At 32.8% G+C, this 23,014-nt stretch overlaps 1 protein-coding gene across 6 annotated transcripts in view; it reads right to left on the bottom strand.

Moving 5' to 3' along the window:
• Positions 1 to 23,014, bottom strand: part of HIVEP1 (HIVEP zinc finger 1) — a 134,803-nt gene that overhangs the window by 60,784 nt on the left and 51,005 nt on the right. For all 6 annotated transcript variants that reach the window (XM_039857963.1, XM_039857957.1, XM_039857958.1 and 3 more), the window contains exon 3: positions 7,359 to 7,412. In XM_039857963.1, the coding sequence (XP_039713897.1) occupies positions 7,359 to 7,412 (54 nt within the window). The remainder of the gene's footprint in view (positions 1 to 7,358; positions 7,413 to 23,014) is intronic.

The following is a 23,014-nucleotide window of genomic DNA, read 5'->3' on the forward strand; positions in this document are numbered from 1 at the left end:
GATTTTCTAGGGCATTTAATATTAAGAAAGTAAAATTTACAAATACTTTATATTTAAAATGAACAGCCACTAAACATGTTCATCTTAATACATTCTTTTCCAGTAATTAATTTATAAACCCATGAACAACTTAACTAGTTATAGTAGTCCATTAAAAATATTCTACAGTAAGACATCTCACTAAAGTATTACACTAGCCTTTCCACTGGCTCTATCAATGTGAGGTTTTAATTTTGTAAATTGTTAATGTCCTCCAACTTTATAACATTTTAACTAAGCCAACCAGGTTTTGTTTTGTTGCACATACTTTCTCTCAGACTGTTTTAAAACATCTTAACTAATCTTATATTAACATTATTCATTTTAATTGAATAAAAATAAGTCCAATTTTTCCATTATCCCACCTTAATTTTAGTCTTATTTAGGAAATACTTCATCACCCTTAATTTAAAAAATGTTCTTGTATTTCCTTAAGTACATTTAGCAGAATTCTTAAAGAATAGAATGTTACTGGCATTAAAGTATAACCTTTATTAACATAAAATATTATTCCAAATCAGCCTTCATTTTTTACCTATAATGTGTGACATCTGAAAGAAAATGGGAGTTTGTTTCACTCCTTGCAGACTTAACTCATATTATAAGGACCTTAAAATGTTTTTTAGGGAAAGAGGGTGAGCAAACTCTAGCCTTCTTAATTACACACTAATTGGAGTTCATCATCTAGTTTTCTGCTACCCATTAGTCTATCACTTGCACTTCTGAATTACTCAGTCTAGTTTTACATAAGTATCTAACTTCCCTCAAGCTTCCCCCATTAACTGGAGAATAATTTCAGGGCATAAATTATGCCTATGTTAACAAAAATGTTATTTGTCAACTGACGCCTTGGAGCAAATCTGAGTATCACTGAGTTACTTCAGCAGTACAGATTTCTTACTGTTTCTTAAGCCATATAAGCTGCTGATATTTAGGACCACATACTCAAATACATGGTAAAACAGCTGATTAACAAAAATTATGTTTTAAATAAAAACTTTCTGGTGACTGGAGTATATGATATCAGAGTGATACTACTGCTGCTGAAAAGAAACTAACAGTATTATGGTAACAATTTCAGAATTTTGCTGTTTAAAACAGAACAATGTGAAAAATCCTCCATCTTCTTCTAAACCCATTGTCTGAATCCTATTTTTTCCTGAATCATGACAACATTTTTAAAGGAGGTGATTACTACCATAATCTCATCACTCTATGTGTAATTTAGAAAAGGACTAACTACTGTAGATTAAACTATCACCAGAACACAGCTCTCATCCAGTTATGATGCAGAACAGTATTAGAACAGCACAGTCCAAGACCTGCCACTTTCTGTTTGCACACTCTGGGGAAAGGTTATTTAACATCTTTTCCACTTCAGCTTTTACATCTTTGTACAATACTGAATTCAGCTAAAAATTGCTGAATTCTAAATTTCTAACAAAATCTAGAAGCATTTTCATAGAAAATTCTCTCAAATTTTTTTTAAAGTATTCTAAAACAGAAAATTAATTTAGAAAGACTGTTTTTAAAAACAATTAACATAACAATGCAATTAAGTAAAAAAAAATCACTAAGAAAAACAAAATCTTCAATCTTGTGGGAAAAAAAATTCTATGAAGGGGGTTAAAGAGGAAACCAGCACAGAAATTAATTGAAGTAGCAAATATAAAATGGTGTATAACACAACTAAAGCAATATTTCAAAGGAAATTAACAGCTTTAAGTGATTCCAGTAGAAAAGAATAAAGGCTTTTAAAAATAAGCCCAGCTTCCAACTTAAGAAATTTGATAACCAAATAAATCTCAAAAAAATGGGAAAAAGATAAAGAGCAAAATTTTATAAAACTGAAAAGAATGATACAAGAAAGTATCAAGAAAATCAGAAGTGAGTATAATAAACAAGGAGTGAAATAGGTAAGCCTCTTGAAGACTAATCAAGAAAGAGAGAAAAGACACAAACGAACAATATTAATGATAAAAAAAAAAAGAGACACAACTATAGATCCAGCAGTAATAAAAGAGCGAGAATACCGTGACTTTTGTCCATAAATATGAATATTTAATAAAATGGACAAATTATAAAAAATACAACTTACTATCTGGTTGAAGACAAAAAAGGTTGATTAATCCCATATCATTAAATATATCAATTTGGTACTTAAAAAAGGACCCTTAACCCCTCTCAAAGTCAAAATATATTCTAAGACTTGCCTATAAAACTATCGTTTCAATATTAAATAAACACCTCCATGGGAAGCAGGAATATACAGTTCTCAGATCATTCTACTGAGCTAGTATAATCTTAAACCAAATCAGGTAAGGAAAATTATAAGAAAATAAAATCATACATCTCTTGAACACGAATATAGAATTTGACAAACATTAACAAATCAAATCTAAGTGTTTATAAAGATTAAATATCGAGACCAAACTGGTTTTATTAAAAAAATGCAAATGAGGTTTAAACATTAGAATGAGAGAACAAAGACCACAAGATCATTTCTACATATGAAGAAAAAGCATCTGATTTAAAAAAGAGCCCCTTAAGTTTTTTTTTAAATCTTAACAAATCAAAAATAGAAGATAACCTCCTTAAACAAAAAAAAACTGACTCCACCCTCCTATAAAAAGACATCAAACATTTTATAATGAAATATTAGAAGAAATCTCTTTAAAATCAAGAACGAGTCTAGGATGCCAACACTATTATTCTTGGCATCTTACTGTAGTAAACTGAGTAAAATAAGGAAATAATAAAAGAAACAATTATTTAAAAAGGAAGAAACAAAGCTTTCATTACTCCCAGCTGAAATTACTGTTGTTAGAATGAATGAATTCATCCAGGTGGCTGGATATAAGATAAATATACAAAAATATATTGCATTTCTATTTATCAACAAGTACCAGAAAACATCTTCTTCCTCTCCCTCCTTCCCTCCCTCCCTCCCTCCATCCCTCTTCCTGTCTCTCTCTCACACACACACCCCCACAAAATCAGCAAATATGCCCCAAGAAAAAAATCCAATAAAATAAGTACAAGGTCTATATGGAAAAAATTATAAAACATTAAAGAAAACACAAGTTATCAAAAATATATTATCTTTATGTGTAGGAAAGCTGAAAATTGTGACTATAGTTAAATTTGTCCCTATGTCAATGCAATCTCAAAGATACACGTTTTTAAAAAAGCTAATTCTAAAATTTAAATGGATGAGCAAAAAAGTAGAAATAGTCAAAACACTCAGGTAAAAAGAATAATTTTAGGAATTTGCCTTACGGTATATCAAGACCACAAAGTGATAGTAATTAACAAACTGTGATATTGACCCATGGACAAACAGAACAGAATAGAGAGCTAAGAAACAAACCCATAAATATAAAGAAAATTAATATAAAAGAGATAGAAAAGGGAGCATCCACTCGATAAATGTTTCAGAGACAAATGGTTATTCATGTGGGGGTGAAAAAAAGAAATGGGAACCCTAATTCACACCATATTTTTAAAAACTCAACTCCCGGTGGATTTTTAATCTGAAAATAAAAGATTTTTAGAAGAAAACAGAAAAAAAAATATGTAAGATCTTGTGGTAAGAAAAATTTTAAGACAGAAAAAAATCCCAACTAAAAATATTAATCATTAAAAGATTAATATGTTGATATTAAAATCAAGAATTTCTGTTTACTAATAGGTACTTTAAATAAAGAAAAAAATCAAGCCCAAAACTAGAACACATGAAATCGATAAAGCATTACCTAAAATATACTAAGAAAATGGCAAAAGATTTTAAAAATGCATAAAAGATATCAGCAAGATTTTAAGCAGATAGAATAAAAATAAAGACATGTTTGACATCATTAGAATTCGGGGACAATTAAATCAAGGTAGAACAAAATAGCATTTTGTACCCATTCAACTAGAAAAAATTAAAAGACAGACAATACCAAGTAATGGATAACACAAAGTGAATCCTTAGATTCTGATAGCAGGAATGTAAAGTTCAAGTAAAAAATTTTTGGAAAACAATTTAGCATCATCTTATGTACTGAACATCTACATTCCCTATATAATCCACACATGTGCACCAGGATATGAGAATATTCATAGCTGCACTGTGACAGCAAAAAGATAGCTATAACTCAAATCCATCAACGAGAGGAGGAACAAATCATTTCACTCAATGAAATATTATTACAGCAATTAAAAAAATAGCTACATGCAACAACATATATGAATCTTAGAGGTGATGTTGAGTGAAAAAGCTGTTATAACTGTATAACCTATTTTTACTTTTAAAGTTAAAACTCAACCAAAACTAAAAAGTATATTTTTTAAGAATACATAATTAAGAAGCGCTAAAACGATGAACATGAAGTTGAGGACAGAGCAAATAGAGGAACGCAATAAAGACTAGCATGCAGGTTGATGCAACAGTGTTAGCAACGTGCCAGTCCTTAAACGGGGTATTAAAATCAAAGATTACCATGTTATTCTTAGGCTTTATAATTTAATACTTTATACGTATTAATTCATGTCAAATATTGTATGATAAAAATTTAAAACAAAGTATTAAAATTAAAGTTTATTCAAGAGATAGCACATAGAAGCTCTCCTAATAAATTGATCTATTTATTTCAGTTTATTTTATACAGATTCCATCACTATATCTGTGACAATCACTATTTTATTTAAATCCTGCTCAATAATTTCAGAAATAGTGTCAAGCACAATGGATGTTAAGAACAAGTAAATAGCACAGTAAAGAAGAATATAATGATGTTATATGGAGAACTGTATGCATTTTGCATGCTGTACTTCCCCCCAAGTTAATGAAAATAAAAATAAAGTCATCTGATTTCCATTCACAAGCAAAGAGAAAGAATAAAATACATTAACATAATTTAGTGCACTTTTATATTCTATTGGGGTGTAATGGACAAAAGTCAGTTTCTATGACACCATAGTATACAAACAGATTAATCTTTCCTTAAAATATCATAAAACAAGAAAGATATCTTTTTAAATTTATCGATGAACAAGGTTTTGTGTATGTGTGTGTTTAAGAACCATTATGTTAAATATTTCTGAAGATAAACTAGTTGCTTATCCTAATGTTTAAAAATGGAGAGGGTAGAAAGCTTAAATAAGTTAAGGACTACAAGTAGCTATAATGGAGACAAAGCCTAAGAACTGTGAGCATTATAGAAGAAATCCAGATGTAGAAAAAAAAAGTCAGGCTTGCAGAGGGAAATAAAACAAAAGCTTATTGAAAAAACAGTTAAAAAGTGATCTATCCTAGATGACTCATTTTAATCAATAAAAACAATAAATAACTCTAAATTTTAAAGTGTATTCTTCAAAGGGAGAAATGAAATCCCTTTAATAAAATAGATAGCTCAGCAAGCAAAGATTTGAGAATTTACAACACCTTTATTACTCAGATTTTTTCTCATGTTGTTAAAGACAAACTGATATTACTCTATTATATTTGAGAGGAAAACTATTTTATTTTTAATTTTCCCAGAATGTTTATTTAAAAGTGAAAGCCAAGTAGTAATTTTAGGCAGTGAATTGCACAGAACAATGCTCATTTGGTATTCATCCTATGTCTTAAATAAGTGCAGCTTGCCAAATGGAGCCCACTAGATTATTCTAAACCTCATTATCCACTTTCTTTTTCTAGAACTTTTGTTCGGATTCCTCCTTCCTATTAGGCACTTAGTTCACTGTTCTTAAAACTCTGCCACATAGATAAGAAAGAAGGAAAATGAAGACAAGCACATATTTATTTTGCTATTTGAAGTAGCTCTAAATCACTATTAGATGTGAAATAGGCTAAGAAAAATGAAGTTTTTAATCCTAAAGTCTCTTATAGCCTCAGTGTCTTAAATACTTTATGCTTACAGCAATGTGGGGAAGGGATCTTCAGTGAACCTTTCCAAGAGATAGCATGGGTATGGTGACTTCTCTGCTCTTTCTAGACTTGCTTTTCTGCAAGAATGTAATGAAAGGGTCATATTTAATATGAACCTTCCAGAGATTGCATGGAGGAAGGGAGCAAGAGGAGACAGAAAAAAAGGAGGAGGACACTTCTTTAAGGTTGTTGTATTCCACAGCCCAATTATTCAGACCAACTCTGAACAATCTTGGAAGTTTCACAGGTTGGTTCAAGGGATGGAGAACCTGGACAGTTAGAAAAAATTTCCACTAAAGATACCTACTGAGAAATCTAACTAGATTGAAAATATATGTATTTTTAAAAAGATTCTCAATTGTAATCCTACATGGCTAATTCACTTTGTGAAAATATTCCACTGTAATCAGAAGATATAACGAGGACAAAGAAATAATAAATCATGAAATATGCCACAGAGAACTTTATATCTTTTTAATCAATTTTACTCATTGACACAGTGTGTTAGGACACCATCCACCTCACTGTCTTCCCCTCCCCAGATTGTTCTACATCGAATGTATTTTTTCATATCACATGGAAAAAGAATCATTATGCCTTCTATGATGAAAACCAAGTTTGCCTTTACAATTCTTATATTTATACAAAATTATACCAACTGTAACTAGTGAAAGGACACAATGATATATAAATGAAAGTTAATCATCTTCCACTGCCTTTTTTCTCACCATTGTAAAGATATTTGTTTATAAATCCTTTCAAACTTTATCCAATCCTGTATAAGCATGTGTGCATGTATGCTTTTGCTTGAACCAAAAAATGGTATCATATTTTACACGGTACACTGCAGTTTCATTCTTCTCATTTAGCAACAAATTATCACAGTCAGCTAAAATAACATTTTTAAAAAGCTGTATAACATCCCAAAATATGAATGTGCTAAAATTTATCCAACTATTTCTTAACTAGCTTTCAGGTTATTTTAGTTGTCTAAGGTTATTGTTGTTTCAAAAAAAAATACTGCATCACATGAACACACATATGCACATACATGATTAAACATAAGCATCAGTATCCATTATACTAGTATTTTTATTGCTATAGGACAGCCTCACAAACAGGGCTTTCAAAAGAGATACAACAATCTTCACTCCTACCAGCACTTTCATTCCCTACAATAATCATACTCCTACCGCAACATGTTAATATACAGAAAACAGTTACAGGATATGCAATGTAGCTAAACATTTCATAAAACAAAGTCCATATACTTTTAGGTATTAAGGTGATTTGTTAATTGCATCATATGATTATATTGAATGATTTAGTAAGGCTGTATTTATAAGGTATCTATATAGGAATCTTTGCAAGAAAAAAGTTTATACTGGGGTTGATTTTACTTTACCTTTTTTTGATACTTCCGCCCCATTAAGTTCTTTCTGTGCTTCTTCAATTTTATCTAAAGAAAACAAAGAAAATATTATGAATCAATTCATCATATACAAATGAGAACACACTAAAACAAATATAAACAGTGCTTGATGCATAATAACTATTTGTTGAATTATCTATGAAACAAATATGTGTAACTTGTTAAAGTAGTGACATTCCCTTTTGAAATTATTTTTGTAATTTTAATCATGTCTTAGTCACAAGGACCACTTCTAATTAATTAATGTTTCCATAATGCAAATAATTAGTGCATTTTAAATACTGAACTATAGTTAGAAAATAACTAATAAATGTAACTAAAAATACTTTCCTTATAAAGTAATATAAGTGCCCAACAGAGAGTTAATCAGAGATATAACAAATGCCTACTAGCTTAGAAACAAATCTAAGCAAAGTTCACAATTGCTCTAAAAGCTAAGTCAAACATGGAAGAAAGAAAAATAAAAAGAAATGAGCTAAAGAGTAGCATGACACCCAACACTTGGTACTAGGACAGAATTATCTATGCATTATATAAAATTAATGACTACAGAACTGTTATATATGCACGAAGTTTTGAAAGATTAGGTGTAACCCAGAAGCAATAACTAACAAAGATGTGGAAAGGCTGCCTCCGGAGCGGACAGGAGAGGGAGGCAACTGTGGGCCCAGGGCCTGCAGTTCTTCCATCTGAGGCTTTGGGCACAATTGGATTTTTTAAATAAGTACATGTCCTACTTTGATAACAATAAATCTAAATTGTATAAGGATATATATATTTGATGACTATGACAGAGGCCAATTCCATGTTTAATGCAGTGGTCTAAGTGCTTATTATAATGGTAAAAGTTAAAAAATTCCCGGGGTACTATTTTGTACTGAAATAAATACAATACCAATAATTATACGATATTTTAGATAGTCCACGGAAGTGTAGTTTAAAGGCTTTCAGAATACTGGTACTTAAGCCATTTATGCCTTCCAGCATATACAATCAGCTCCCCCAATAGTCTTCAATGCTAAACCTACCACTATTGGCCACGGAAGACATAACCTTCAAAACGGCATCCTTCCCCAATCAATAAAAGGCACAGATCTACCACAGGCCCTTCAACCTCTGGTCTACCTGCCTCTTCCCCCATTATCCTTGCTGAAAAAAACCCAGAAATTCAGAAAACCTTTGATTTATTGATCAAATTTCTTTGAATTGCTTATTGATCTATCCACCCTGCTGAATCAAGGCAGAAGGGGAGCAGCAGAATAAAGGAAACAAGCTAGTTTGAAATATTAGATACTATATATCAGCAATGGTCAGAAAAACTAAATTTTCATCCTGACAAATGCATTCTCCTCAGCATTGTACTAATTCCTTCCTGCTAATTATTAGATCTAGAATAAGATTTATGAAGAACAGATACAACTTTTGAAAATAACAGAATTTTTCCTATTTACACACGTTAGTTATTTCTCATGAAATGATGAGTGAAAACTAAAAACAGTCCTGTAAAATAAAGAATTCTTATTAAAAGCAGAAAGTGGATCCTGCATGCACAGTAATCTTAAAATATCAAATGTATAGATGAAACCTATATTAATACAAATGCCAAAAGGGCAAAGCCCTATTTCTAAAAATACAATACACTAAGTCATTGTAGTCACTTAAAATGTAAATAAACAAATCACATAATTTGAATATATAGTCCATGAAAAACATAAAAAACACCGTTATTTCTATGCCAGCTTTTCTTCCAAACTTAAGAATCATAAATATATATATATATGTGTATATATATATATGTATGTATATGTATAGTAAAAACTGTGTTTAAGTTTATACACACATAATTTGGCATTATATAATAAAATAACTTTTTGTTAACAGAATCAATTGTGGCTCGAAGCAACAAAAACTCATGACATCACACATATTTAAAAAATAGCTTCAGTAGCACATATACTAAAAAATAGCTCTTACTTAACAGCATACTGAGGTTTGGCCATTTTCTGTTTGTACTTTTAACAAATTCTTACATACACGACCTCAATTTACAATTGATCACAGAACACTGGTCTTTGTTTTTAAATTTTGCAAATAAGTTGCGTTTTTTTTTCTCTTGACAATAACAGTGTACGGATCAGTAGATTTAAGATATCTATCATGTTAGATGTAAGCATCTACTTCAATGCTTTTACCTAGAGCTGCAGTTCAAAAGGTAACACAGTCTTCAATAAGAGAGCCTGTAAGCAGCTATTTTTAAAAGCTTTTGCTTTGATTTTTATGAAAAGTTTATATTTAACCTATGTTTTATGATTCTCCTGGTAAAATATGATGTTTTGAAGATAATATGCAAAACTAGAAAAAGCAGTCATTCATTATATGCTCCTAATTGGTTTATACAAGGCAATTTACTAATATTTTAAAGCAATATTTATCACTTTTTTCACTATGACCCAGAGCAAGAAATATATTTTACATTCCAACCAATTACATGTGCATACATATGTGTATACATAATTTAGAAACAAATTTACCCACACTCTACATTTTATCCTTCACTATTAAGAATGAAAAATGCCGCCCTGCCCAACTATACCAATTTCACAACCCACTGCTGAATTGTAAACCTGCAGCTTGAAACTCACTGATATAAGAAGCAGTTCTCAACACATCTTTTCTTATCTTCCCCTTTTTTATATCCTCTTTCATCCTTTTCACTTCCCAGGATTAACACATCTCATTCTAGGCCTTAATGTGGGGTGGGGGGTGTTGTGTTGTTTAGCATGGAATCTCAGATTCTGAGACATCTTCCATCATGCCCTCCCCACTGTCACTGTTATCTTAGGTAACAATTTCACAAGAGAACTACACATTCAGAAATAAATAGTTTCTCTGTTGCTATTGATTACAAATAAATTATACATGCGAAATGGACACTCAGACAATGTTGGTAAATTTAAAATAAGTAATGCATTGTAACTGCAATGAGTTCTTACTGTATTTAAATTAAGATGTTAATGTTCTAATTGATTCAGTTTTTACTAAATATACTTAGAGTTGGCATGTGGAAAAGATCTCAGCAACACATGAAAGGATTCACAATCTTCCCTAAGACACACAAAGGCCCAGGGCTGACAGAGAGACTTGCAAGGAGAAGGGGTAGTAATATTATAGGTTATATTTTAGTTCTACAACTATTAGAAATTTATACCTTTTTAGTTTTTCTTCTCTGATAAAGCACAGAAACTATTTGTTAATAGTAAAGACTATAAACAATCTTGTATAATGCCATCCCTGAGTGCAGGCTCTGTCAGATCCCTAAGATTTCCCAGAATGCCCCTCCAGTTCCATTCTTTCTCTATATGACATCCTTTTGAGATCTCGCACCTCATTCAGAGCCTGTCCCTCCATTCTCTTGTGCTACCACCAAACCTTGCATGAAGAAGCCCATTTCTCCACAGCTATATATCTCATGATCATTAGTAATAATGACAATAAGGCACACCTGACAAGTGACACAGATAAAACACTGATATATTCTGAAAAAAAGGAATACCTAGCATTTGGCATTTAACAGTTTTACTTAAGAACTCAGCACTGTAACCCCTTTAACATTATAAATGATTTCTATGTTTGGGAAACTGTATTAGCACATAAAAGCATCTGAATCAACTGTATTCCATTCAGTCTTTCAATGATTTAAATAATTTCTACCTTGAAAAGGATTAAGAAGTATAAATTGCCAATTATAAAAATAGTCACAGGGATGTAAAGTACAGCGTAGGGAATATAGTCAATAATATAATAACTACGTATGGTGTCAGATGGGTACTAGACTTACTGGAGTGGTTACTTTATAAGGCATATAAATGTCTAATCACTATGTTGTGCACTTGAAATTAATATGTCAACTGTAATTGAAAAATAAATTTTAAAAATGAATTCTATCTTATTCTATCAGCTCATCCTTCCTTTTTGCTGTTTTGATAGGCACCTATACTCTGCTCTAACATTCTCTCTCTTCACTTAGCCCTGAAAACACAAAATGAAAATGCTAACCATAAAATTTTATGAAGTAGATCCTAATGAACTGTAAAAGGCACCTCTATTTACTGAAAGAGATACCATCTGATTGAAAAAACATTACCATATGTGACTGTACTATTTTTACTACTGAATAAGCCTTACTCCTACGTCCCTTCATTACACATCAGTGCAAGCTCCTTACTCTTACTGTTAACTGTCAGAGCTATTTCAATAAGACTAAATATACGACAATGATGTAATGTTAAAAATGCATCCAATACCCATAACCCTTTATACATGCTCTTCGAAATGAAAATTATCCTGGCGTTCACCACTAAATCAGCTAAGTCAATCTTCCATTTTTTTAAATTAATTAATTTATTTTTATCCACTAGTCTATTGTCCATGTCCATGAGTCTCTGTTTGAGTAAATCTTCCATTATAAGTAACACAGTTTAACCTAAAAAATACACATCTTATGCACCCCTCTAGACCTACATCTTTGAGGAAGAGGACACTCTACAATAATGATGAAAATGATAGTCCAGACTAGTAATATTTCAAATTGAAATCTATTGCTTGAAATAAGTGAAAAAAATCAGAGACGATTCTGTGCTAATGAATTTGAAAATTGTGATTAACTACTAAGTTTTAGAAAAACATAAAATTACTCAACTTGATCCAAGAAGAGAAAAACTCGACTGGAATAAAAACCATGAATGAACTTGAAAAAATTACCAGAGAATGACACAGAATTTCCTTTTGTAAAGGTTCCAGGACCAGAGAGTTTTATCAAATTTTTTCGTATTTTGAAGAATAAAGCATTTCTTAAACTGTTCCAGAGCACAAGATAACACAAAAGGAGTTCTAAATCATTTCATAAAACTGGTATAAATAACTTGGATATCAAAATGAGAACAAAGAGGCAGAAAATCAATACTACAGACAAGTCTCACACATGACTAGGGATGTAACAATCAATACACCAAAAAGTATGTTCAAAAGTAAGAAAGTCATGTCCAAGTAGGGTGTAAAATAAGTATGCAAAGACATTTCAATATTAGGAAGCATATATAATAAGCCGTAACAGCAAAAAGGATAAGGATGGGGGAAAGGTAATTTAAGTAATGTGCAAAATGCACTTGATTAAATCACATGTATCTCTTGTGTTAAGAAAAACTAAAAAACAAAAACTAGACAGATGAAAACCTCTAAAAATGAATATAAAGGGATATACTTCATTATATTAACCAAGTAGTATTCTAATAAATATACCAAACAAAGAAATTAGCCAGATGAGAGTAAACTATGGAATCAGAGAGAAACACAGTTAAGAGAAGGTTGTTTGGTTTGGTGTGTTTTTCAAAGATGTTTATAGACTCAAGGAGAGGAACCAATAAAAAGAGAGTAAAGATACAGGAAAGAGTGGAGGATAATAAGGGGCAAGGCTCTGGAGAGAGTAGAAGACAACATCAAGAGTTCAAAGGTGGAGGGTTGTTTTGAAACAGGGAAATACCCAGGCAATTCTATGAGATCTGAGGAAAAAGGAGGAAGGTAGGTCAGGTGCAAAGTCAGCTGAGAGGAAGGAAGATTTTGAGAAAGTTCAGATCCAATTACCTCAAATTTATTGAAATAAGAGACATGGTTGTCTACATAGAAATAGGGGTTTAGTGTTTGTATAAGAGGTCTTGGAAACTGACTGGTGAAAATGAGACAAAGTTATTGATAGGAATGGAAGAGCTGACCAATTTTAAGGACAAATAAAAGCAGTGATGAATAGCAACTAGAGATTTGTGAACGTAGAAATCCATAAATTTGGGGTGGCTTCAATGTGCAGAATTTTAGGAGGCTCCAATATGTGTGAAAATCCATGAATTTTACATGGCTCCAATGTGGCTCCACTGCTATTTATTCTAACAAAGTTTGGCAATTTGGATGAAAAACTGGAGAAGAAATGCCAATTTTGGATTTTTCCAGGAAGAAAGGCAAAGAATTCTGTGAGATGAGGGTGCTGGAGAGTTGTTTGTATGATCGACCAAATATACCATACAAGATGTCTAGGAAGGAACTGATAAAGGAGAAGATGTAGGAACCAAAGGTAGAGGAGGGGAGCTGAATATCTGAGGGCCCCCAAAATTCTTGCTAGAGGTTGTAATCAATTTGGATAAAGGGCTCAAGGGTTCCAAAAAGATCTAGACTGGCTATGGGAAAAGTAAGGTGGAGATAAAAGTTAACAAGACATGAATAATCTCCTAATTTAGTATGATAATAAGTCAAGGAATAGTGAAGAAAATAAGGAGCAAAATATGCCATAATAAAATTTAAAATGTGAAATGCCTAATCTTGCTATAGTTTTATAGTCTGCTCTTTGCAAAATTGTTCATTTATCCTTTTCAGAAAGCAGGTTTCCATTGTGACACTGAGAAAAACTTAAATAATTCAAAGAGAAAAGTAGACATAAGTTCTATTATGCATTTAAAATTATGGATCAACTAAATATAATATTCTTCCATAAGCAAATCATCTTGATATCAAAACTGACCATAAAAATAAGAAAATGTACATAGACATACAAAGAACCCGCTAAAATTATTTTTGTCCGTTAATAACATCAGGTTTCACTTTACAGTTACTTAGCCTTGATCAACAGAGCTGAGAACTGTGTGTCCGGCCCCTGCTCAAACTCTACACTTTTAAAAGTAGGGTAATTATATCTTTTTATCCCTAGAGGGCACTAAGAAGACCACTGGCTTATATAGTTGAGCACAATTTCCTAAGAAGGAAAAAGCAAAGCACTCTCCTAAAGTCTCCTTCCCCAAATCTCACACCATCTGAGAGCCCACAAGGAATCTAGCCAAAGGGTTAAGCTTTAAGTTGAAAAGCTCCTTCTTTAGAAAACTGCCAAAGCAATTTAGCACGAAGTCAAATTGAGTCCCTTAGTGCCACTCTTCCAGCTCCTAGTTTGATGACCCTGTATACATCACCCAAAACAGTAAAACTCAAACTCTTCTGCATATTAGAATCACTTAATATTAGAGTTGTTTAAAAATCTTGATACTGAGGCCGAACCCCATACCAATTAAATTAGCATTTTAAAAAGTTTCCCAGGTGATTCCAACATGCAGCCAAACTTGAAAATCAATGTTCTCTAAATTACAGATATTATCAGATCAAGATTCAAAATTGTACAAAACTCAAGTAGTTAGGAGGAAGTCTTATCAACCAGCTCTTAGAAGCAACTTTTTATCAAGTAACAGGGACAGAGCAGGAACATTATCTGCCTGCCTTATCAAAGGAGCTGCTGAGTTTGTAGATACCATGGAGGATAAAAAAAGGAAAGCTCCAAAGCTCCATGTACGCTTAGTGGCTATGGATGTACAGCTAAAAAGCAAAGCCAAAGCATATATTCTTAATAAGTATAATATCAGAAACAGGTCTAATGTTTATTATTAATGTGAGCCCTAGACTAGAAAATAAATTTCAAGCTGAAAATTCAATGTTTGAAAATTTAAAAAACTATTTAAACATAATAAACTATTGTGAAAAGATACTGCAAACTGACATAGATTAATACAGTTTTCTAATAATCACATTAAAATACTTCGTCCACTGTGGTTTAGATATTATAATTAGAGTATGACAACAGTGGTTTCCTCTTCCTATTTGATGATTTCTCAGGCAGTGAATGGAAGAGGGTAGTCATGGTAACAATAGAGGGGGAGAAAAAGAAACATGATGGCTGGCAGAGCGTTCTCATACTGAGAGGTTAGACAGCAGGTTTACTTGGGTTGCTAACCCGGTTAACAGTCACACATGTACACATACACGTGTCTGACCACATGCGTGCATACACTCACACTTACACCATACAAACACTCACATTCTGAATTTAGGACTATAAATGTAGAGATAAATGAAAGAGACCCAGGACGTGTGGATCTCAAAGAAAGATTGGAAAAAACTCTTCTGGCTCTTGAGGCTGGCTATGTGCCTCACCCCTAGTCAGCTTAATAGTACATCCAGTTTTTCCTACATTTTTTAAAGGCCCTCTTATTAAAAGAGGATAGTGGAAGGGAAGAAGGGAAGGAAGGGAGGAAGGAGGGAGGGAGAAGGAAGGAAAGAAGGAAGGAAGGAAGGGAGGGAGGAGGGGAGGAGGAGGGAGGGAGGAGGGAGGGAGGGAGGAAGGAAGGAAGAAAAGGAAAAAAAGGAAGGGAAGGAATTTATATTACCTAGAGCAAACATATAGAAACTAAGCATAGTGAACTCTGGAGAGGTGACCAACGGTGTAGATGTGCTGTCACCTTCTTTCTATGGCACAGGCCCCTCACTGCCACTTTGAAAGCCCACTCCCCATTCAGTCACATCAGGAAATAGTTAATGCTCAGGGTGTACCAAGAACTCTGACAAAACTATCCTATGATTCGGGATAAATAATATCTTGATATTTCAGATTTCTGGTTCCATTGGTTCCGTTCTGTGATCTCACATTACTACCACAAGTACAAATAAATCTATATTCTCCAAGAAGTTGGGGGAAAAGGGACAAAGATTACAAATGTGAGGGGAAAAGGAAAGAAATAGTGGGATTAACTGCAAACTCCTTTTGGTTAAGAAGAATATTTAGAGGCACAGAAGACTAGAAAGGAAAGACTACAACTACATTTTGTCTAGAACTCTAACTGGATGAAACATCGGTTTGGGGTAAATAATATTCTGATATTTCAGTTTTCTACTAAAGACCCAGCAAACTTGTGATCTTCCTAATTACCCGCCTCTGAAGGTATTATTACTGCGATGGCCCCTTCTGCACATGAACAGCTCAGCTCTGCCCTCCTTCCCTTCATAAACTTGGATGTGTGGTTACCCTGGTTCAACAAGCCCTGGCCTCCTAGCTGATACAATTTCCCTTCAGCAATATTCACCTCCATGAAAAGACTTAATCTCCATGACATCTATGCCACATCTCAGACTCTAAATAGGCCTCTCTGTGTATGGCATTAAATGGTTGACTATATTCTAATTAAAATAGAAACGAGAATTTTTCTTCCTTGAGTCCCTATCGTAAATTTAGTGGACACAATAAACTATCTATTGCATAGGTATGGGCACAGCTCATAGTTGTCTTTAAAGTAATTTTATCTAATTTTTTTTTTTTATTTCAAAGAACATTCCATATTTCATATCTACAAACATGTATTTAACTGGTAACTCAAAGCCATAAATAGACTATACTGGACAACAAATACATGTGCAAATATAATCTGATGGTATCTAAAGGATATCTGGAAACTTGAAAGTAATCAGTTTAAAACAATTTTTTAAAAAATCTATTTATTTATGTGACCAATAGTAGAAAACTCTATAGGACAAAAACCCTAGTTTCTCTGACAATTTGCAAATAAAAAAAAGAGAATTGAAAAGGTACCTATAGATCAGAAGCACATAAAAAGACATACAAACCTATAAAATGTGTGGACCTTATTAGTCCTGATTTTAACAAAGGTTAAAAAAATTATGACACTGCAGAGAACTGGAAATTTAAACACTGACAGGATATTTGATATTATTTTGGTTTCATAAAGGTATTGTGAATATGTGAAAAAATATTCCTCTTTTGAAGCCTATATACCGAAAACATATTAATGAAAAAATATACCTGAGGTCTGCTGTAAAATATTATGGGAGGGGGAAATGCCCAAGGTAGTAAATGAAAAAACTCTGGCTATAGCTATTAATTACTGAAGCCGAATGACAGGCAAATAGAGGTTTATTACATCATTCTATTTTGCAGTCACTTTCAAACTTCCATAATCAAAAGTTTAAAAAGGAAATAAAAAGAGCCAAAAAAAAAAATTACTAACATATTATAGCATTACAGTTTAAATAATAATCATACTCAAGAAGCAATATGTAACAGTGTTTAAGCTAATGAAGCTAAGTATCTAAAGGCCCAGCATACAAGCATTCAATAAAGGTCAACGTCTCAGAAATAATCTGAGCCCAGAGGAAATTAAGTAATTTCTGAACTACCACTAGGAGTCAGGTCTGTACATACCAAAGCTGAATAGGGTAATAAAAAGAACAGAAAATTATTTCTAGAATTATGATAGCCAGTGTTCTTAATTACTTTTGGTAAGGCAGGGGGAAGGTAAGAATGTGAAGACTGGAAAGCTTCCCAAAATATAAAGTCAAATAAATAAATAAAAAAAAAAAAATCCAGGGAGTAGAACAATGTATACAATTTACTCTCCATTTGGGTAGACATTTAAAAATGAATGTGAGTGTGTTGTTAACAGTCACCCCTGGGGAAAGGGAGCCAAGTAAGAAAGGCATATATGTCATTGTACATTTTTACTGTCTTTTCTGTTTGAATCAGTTAACACTGAGATTTACTTTAGTTCTGAAATTTAAACAAAAATATGTGGTAGAAGAAGAAAACAATATTTGAACCTCCCAAATTAACCACTGGCATACTGGCACACTAGGTTCCAGGTTCTTTTTCATATTTGTGTACACGCACACACACTTTTAAAAATAAAATGACACAAGAAGTATATGGACAAGCTGTTTTGTTTGTTTTGTTTTAAAATTAGAATATCTCCACCCTACTTCACTGTTAATCCTCATTTTCAATTAAAAACTTTAATTAAAAAAAAAGATAAAATGAAACTTCAAAAAAATCCCTATGACCACAATGCAGTCTTTCCCAGGAAGTGAGACACACACACACACACACACACACACACACGCTTCTGCATACAACCTCAGAGAATGCAGCAATCTGTGAAGACACTAAACCCAGGTTAAGAACTTCTGATGTAGACCTAATCTACATTATCACTATTCTTTTGCATCTGAATGAAGAAGATTCAAAGGTACATTTCACAGTGACACTGAACATGTTTTCATTTTTTCAGTCATTAGATTTCTCCCCACATATAAAAATGTAGCTCTTACCAGTACAAACTATTCTTATTTAGCCACATGAAAAAAAGAGGGGGAAAGTGTGTAACTGAAACAATCCGTTCCTTCTCTTAATTTACCAGCCCAATTATATTTACCACCTCTTTGTACAGAGTAGAGGAAAGCAGATAGGAAAGAAAAAATTACTGATATCATTACATCAGGCATTGTGTTTGGAACAGTACATCTCACGTGCAAAGCTTTGAGACAGATACAGTGTCTTCCCTTCAGAACCCAAGCTCTAGTAGAGATAAAAATACATTAATCAAATAAAACATATTAATGTGTAAGTACTAATAAGATACAGTAGTCCCCTTTCTCCACAGGGGATATGTTCCAAGACCCTCAGTGGATGCCTAAAACTGCAAAGAGTACCAAACCTTAAATATACACTATATATTTTCATATACATACAGATCTATGATAAAGTCTAATTTATAAATTAGGCACAGTAAGAGATTAACAAAAATAACTAATAACAGGACACCTATAACAATATATTGTAATAAAAGTTATGAGAATGTGGGAAGTATCTCTCTCTCCCTCCCCCCCATCTTTTCCCCTCCCTCTCTCTCCCTGCAACTGAGTTGTCTACAAAGTAACTAACAGGCTAGTAGCATATACAGTGTGGATACACTAGACAAAGAGATGAGTCATGTTCCCGGTAGGATGGAGTGGAACAGTGCAGATTTCACGATGCTCCTCAGAACAATGTGCAATTTAAAACTTATGAATTATTTCTGGAATTTTCCCATTTAATATTTTAGGACTGTGGTTGACCACATGTTACTGAAACCACAGAAAACAAAACTGTGGATAAGAGGAGACGACTGTACAATAAATAGTGATAACTTCACAATACCAAAAGTAAGAAAGGACAATAAAGCAAAGTTCTCATAGTATATATCGCACTCATAGTCAATCTACTTTTGTTCACAACAGTGTGTAATGGAGAGCACTGTAGTGGTGAGATCTCCCACCTACTCACCTACAACCAGCTGACAGTCAACCTGGAATACCAAACTCATGAACCAAAAAGTCAGAGCACTATTTTATTCTTCCATGTTGCCATATTAGGAGGCTTCTCAGAGTCCCTTAACCCTTTAGATAACCATCTGTCTAATATAAAAATACTCCACTGATAGCAAGAACTTATTATCTACTCATTTAGGACTCTTGGATTCTGGTAATGACAGAGTGGTTTACATGGGACCAACTCTCCTGCCAATACAATAAAATTATTGACAAAATATTTTTTTTAAAAGAAGAAGGTGGTACAAGAAAGTTAGCAAAAGCAGGCAGAAACTGGATGAGACTTGAAGGATGAGAAGCAAATGAGATAAGATCCACGTTTCAATGGCCTTTTTCCAAAGGGTAATCATTAGTCTACGAAGAGCCTGCCTCGAGCAGAAAGTGGTAGTAGTCCTACAAGGCTGAGGAGACACAGGCAGAGTCTGGGACTGCTCCAACAGCAGAAATTGGGTGGGTGAGGAGGAAATTCAGAAAAGGAGTGAGCCCAGAATCTATGAATCCTTGACTGACTCATGAACTGTGTATGTAAGGATAAGACTTCAAGAAATTTGAGGAAAAGCAACCCAAGAGCAGGCTGAGAGAACTGAGCAAAGTAGCCGCAGCAGCTATCACTACTGCGAATTCAAGTCCTGCCATGATAAAGAAGCCAGGTAAACACCTTGTATTTCCATTAAAATCTTAGAAGGCCACGCTTTAGGACTGACATCACATCCTGAACTAGGGCAAATCAAACAGACCCACTATGAAAAGCCTTAAATCAAGCTTTCACAAATTTCATAAGATTTGCTAGTAATTTCTGTCTGCTAGAACTAAACTTAATCTTCAGATGAAGATGACAGAATCCAGAGCTTCTAAAACATATCAACCACACTGTTATCTATAGAATAAAAAATTTCTAGGCATGTGAATATGAAATTGTGACATGTATAGAGAAAGCAGTAAAAAGAATGACATACAAATGACAGAGATGTTGTAGTTAACAGACGAGGAATTTAAAATAACTATAATATATGAAAAAGAAGTTACAGAAATATTGTAAAAGATAAAGAATAAAGGAATTTCAGAAGAAATATAGAAACCATAAAATGTGAAATATAACAAAAATACAATATCTAAAATAAAAATTATCTGGATGGTGTAAAGCAGATGAAACACTGTGAAAGAAAAGACAAGTGAACTTGAAGACAAAAATTATCCAAACAGAAACATAGAGAGAAAAAGACTGCAAAACAACTGTTTCAAGTACCTGTAGAACAGTACCAAGTAATCTAAAGTCCCAAAAGGAGAAGACAGAGAAAATAGGAATAGCTAAAGAAATAATGACTTTTTCTCAAATTTGACTAAAAACATCAACCAACAGAGTCAATAAGCTCAGTGAACCCCAAGCAGGATGAATACAAAGGAAACAACACGGTCATGTCATATTACAACTGCAGAATACTGAGAGTGGGGAGTGGGGAAGAAGGGAGGGGCGTGGTGACATATTTTAAAAGTGCCGAAAAAAAAAGTCAAACTAGGATTCTATATCTAGTGAAAATATCCTTTAAAAACGAAAGTCAATAAAAATATTTTCAGATAAACAAAAGTTGGAAAATTTACTGCCAATACTATGAGCAAGGCTGAAAGTGGCAATTTAGGCTGATGAGAAATGATAACAGATGAAAGCATGTATCTATAGTAGAGGCCAGCAAATTATAGGCCATAAGCCAGATCCAGCCCACTATCAGTTTTTTGTAAGGCTTGTGCATTCTTTCAAATGCTTTAAAAAGAGGTGGGTAAGAGAACAAGAAGACTGAGTGATGGAGACTGTATGATGTCACAAATGCTAAAATATTTACTATCAGTCCTTTTCAAAAAAATTTGCAAAGCCCTGATTTATAAGAAAGAAAGTGAAAGATGGAGAAAGGGAGGGAGGGAGGTCACATAAAAAGGACTATTTTCCTTCATTTCTTTAAGACAACTCACTAAAGCAAACATAACAACAGTGCAGTATAGGGTTTATAATACACGTGTAAGTAAAATATATGACAAAAACATTTACTCCTCTAAAAATGCCCCCAAGCCCAAGGCCATCTCTAAATAATGAACTCATATAATTCTGAATCTTAGTACATTTATTTCATATTATTTCAAATAAATTTCAAAATACTAGATTAAAATAATTGTTTTTTTTTAAAGAACACAAAACTGCAATAATTCATTCCCAATCTATTTTCTAGTACATATTACAAATAACAAGCACTTTGAAGAAAGAGCATGAAGATATAAAGTAAGATTAAGCATAGAATATGTGGGGCACAATGAGTACGTGTTACATGGCAGAAAATAAATATGCAGGTGAGATGAGAATGTGGTACAAAGTTAACGTATCTAGTAATCAGAGTCTAAAATGACTGAGAAGCTTCAAGTTTTGATGGCCTGACAAATGATGGTACCAGTCTATGCATTATAGAGGAAAATTACCACCTTTAACCACTGTCTATCGACATCTTGCACAATTTACACATATGACAGAGTAAGCATTCTATTAACATTTAGGAATCAATTGAACAAATGAATAAAGAATCACTGTGGTCTATCAGGGAAAGGAAGTCCATTTGTAGACAAGATAATAAACTTGGAACACGAGACTGAGGAGACAGAGGCTTATTCCAGGAGAGATACTTAACAGGAAGCTGAAATAGAATATTATTGACTGATCAAGGCTGAACATACTGATTTGGTATTAAGATTCTAAACTTCTTTATATAGATTCTAGTTTGTGTTTTATCATGTTTGGTCACTCAAGAAAAGTAAAAGTACTCTGCTCTCATACTACTTTAAATGCATATTCTATAAATATTATTATTAGTATTAGAAAATAAAAAATCGGCAATTAACTGACAAAGACGCTAACTGGATAAGTGGGAATGGTAACCTAAAATCATGCAGGAGGTTTGAACAGAGCCCAGTTTTATCAGTGCTTAGTTCACCAGTAGATGTTTTCCTACTGTACGGCTTTTGCTTTTAATTTAAGCTTATAACTGTAGATATTTGGGCAAATTTAGGAGAATGAGAATCCTAAATTTAAAAAAATTAGAGGTTCACATCAGTATCTATTATATAATTAAAGTATTTGTGGACATGTGTGCACATTTAAAAAAATGATTTTGTCATGTCTGCATAAATATTTCTGAAAAAAAGATAAGTTAACATGGGTGGGTTACTTTTGAGTATAAGGATAAAAAGTAGGGGCAGAAAAGGGGAAAATGCTAATTTTACTGTATCTATTTCTGTACTCATTGTTTTTTTAAAAAATTAAGTGTATAGAATACCTGTATCAAAGATGCATGCATTACTTACTCACTTAAATATATGTATATGTAAAAATATACTTTTTATGTATATAAAAATATAGGTAATTATTTGATGCCTGTTACCTCCTTCTAAACTGAGAATACTTTAACATTTATTGATTGGCAATAATATCATTATGAGTATGACAACTCACTATTCTTTACACTTTCCTTTCCTTTAATTTAGCCAATTCAATGTTAGTAAAAACATTCAAAGGTCAGTTAAGAAGTCTGTTTTTTTTTTTTACCGCAAAATAGTCTAATTTGCATCCCTTC

This window comes from Pteropus medius, unplaced genomic scaffold (genome assembly GCF_902729225.1).
Source record: "Pteropus medius unplaced genomic scaffold, Ma_sr-lr_union100, whole genome shotgun sequence".
In the NCBI taxonomy this organism is placed as follows: domain Eukaryota; kingdom Metazoa; phylum Chordata; class Mammalia; order Chiroptera; family Pteropodidae; genus Pteropus; species Pteropus medius.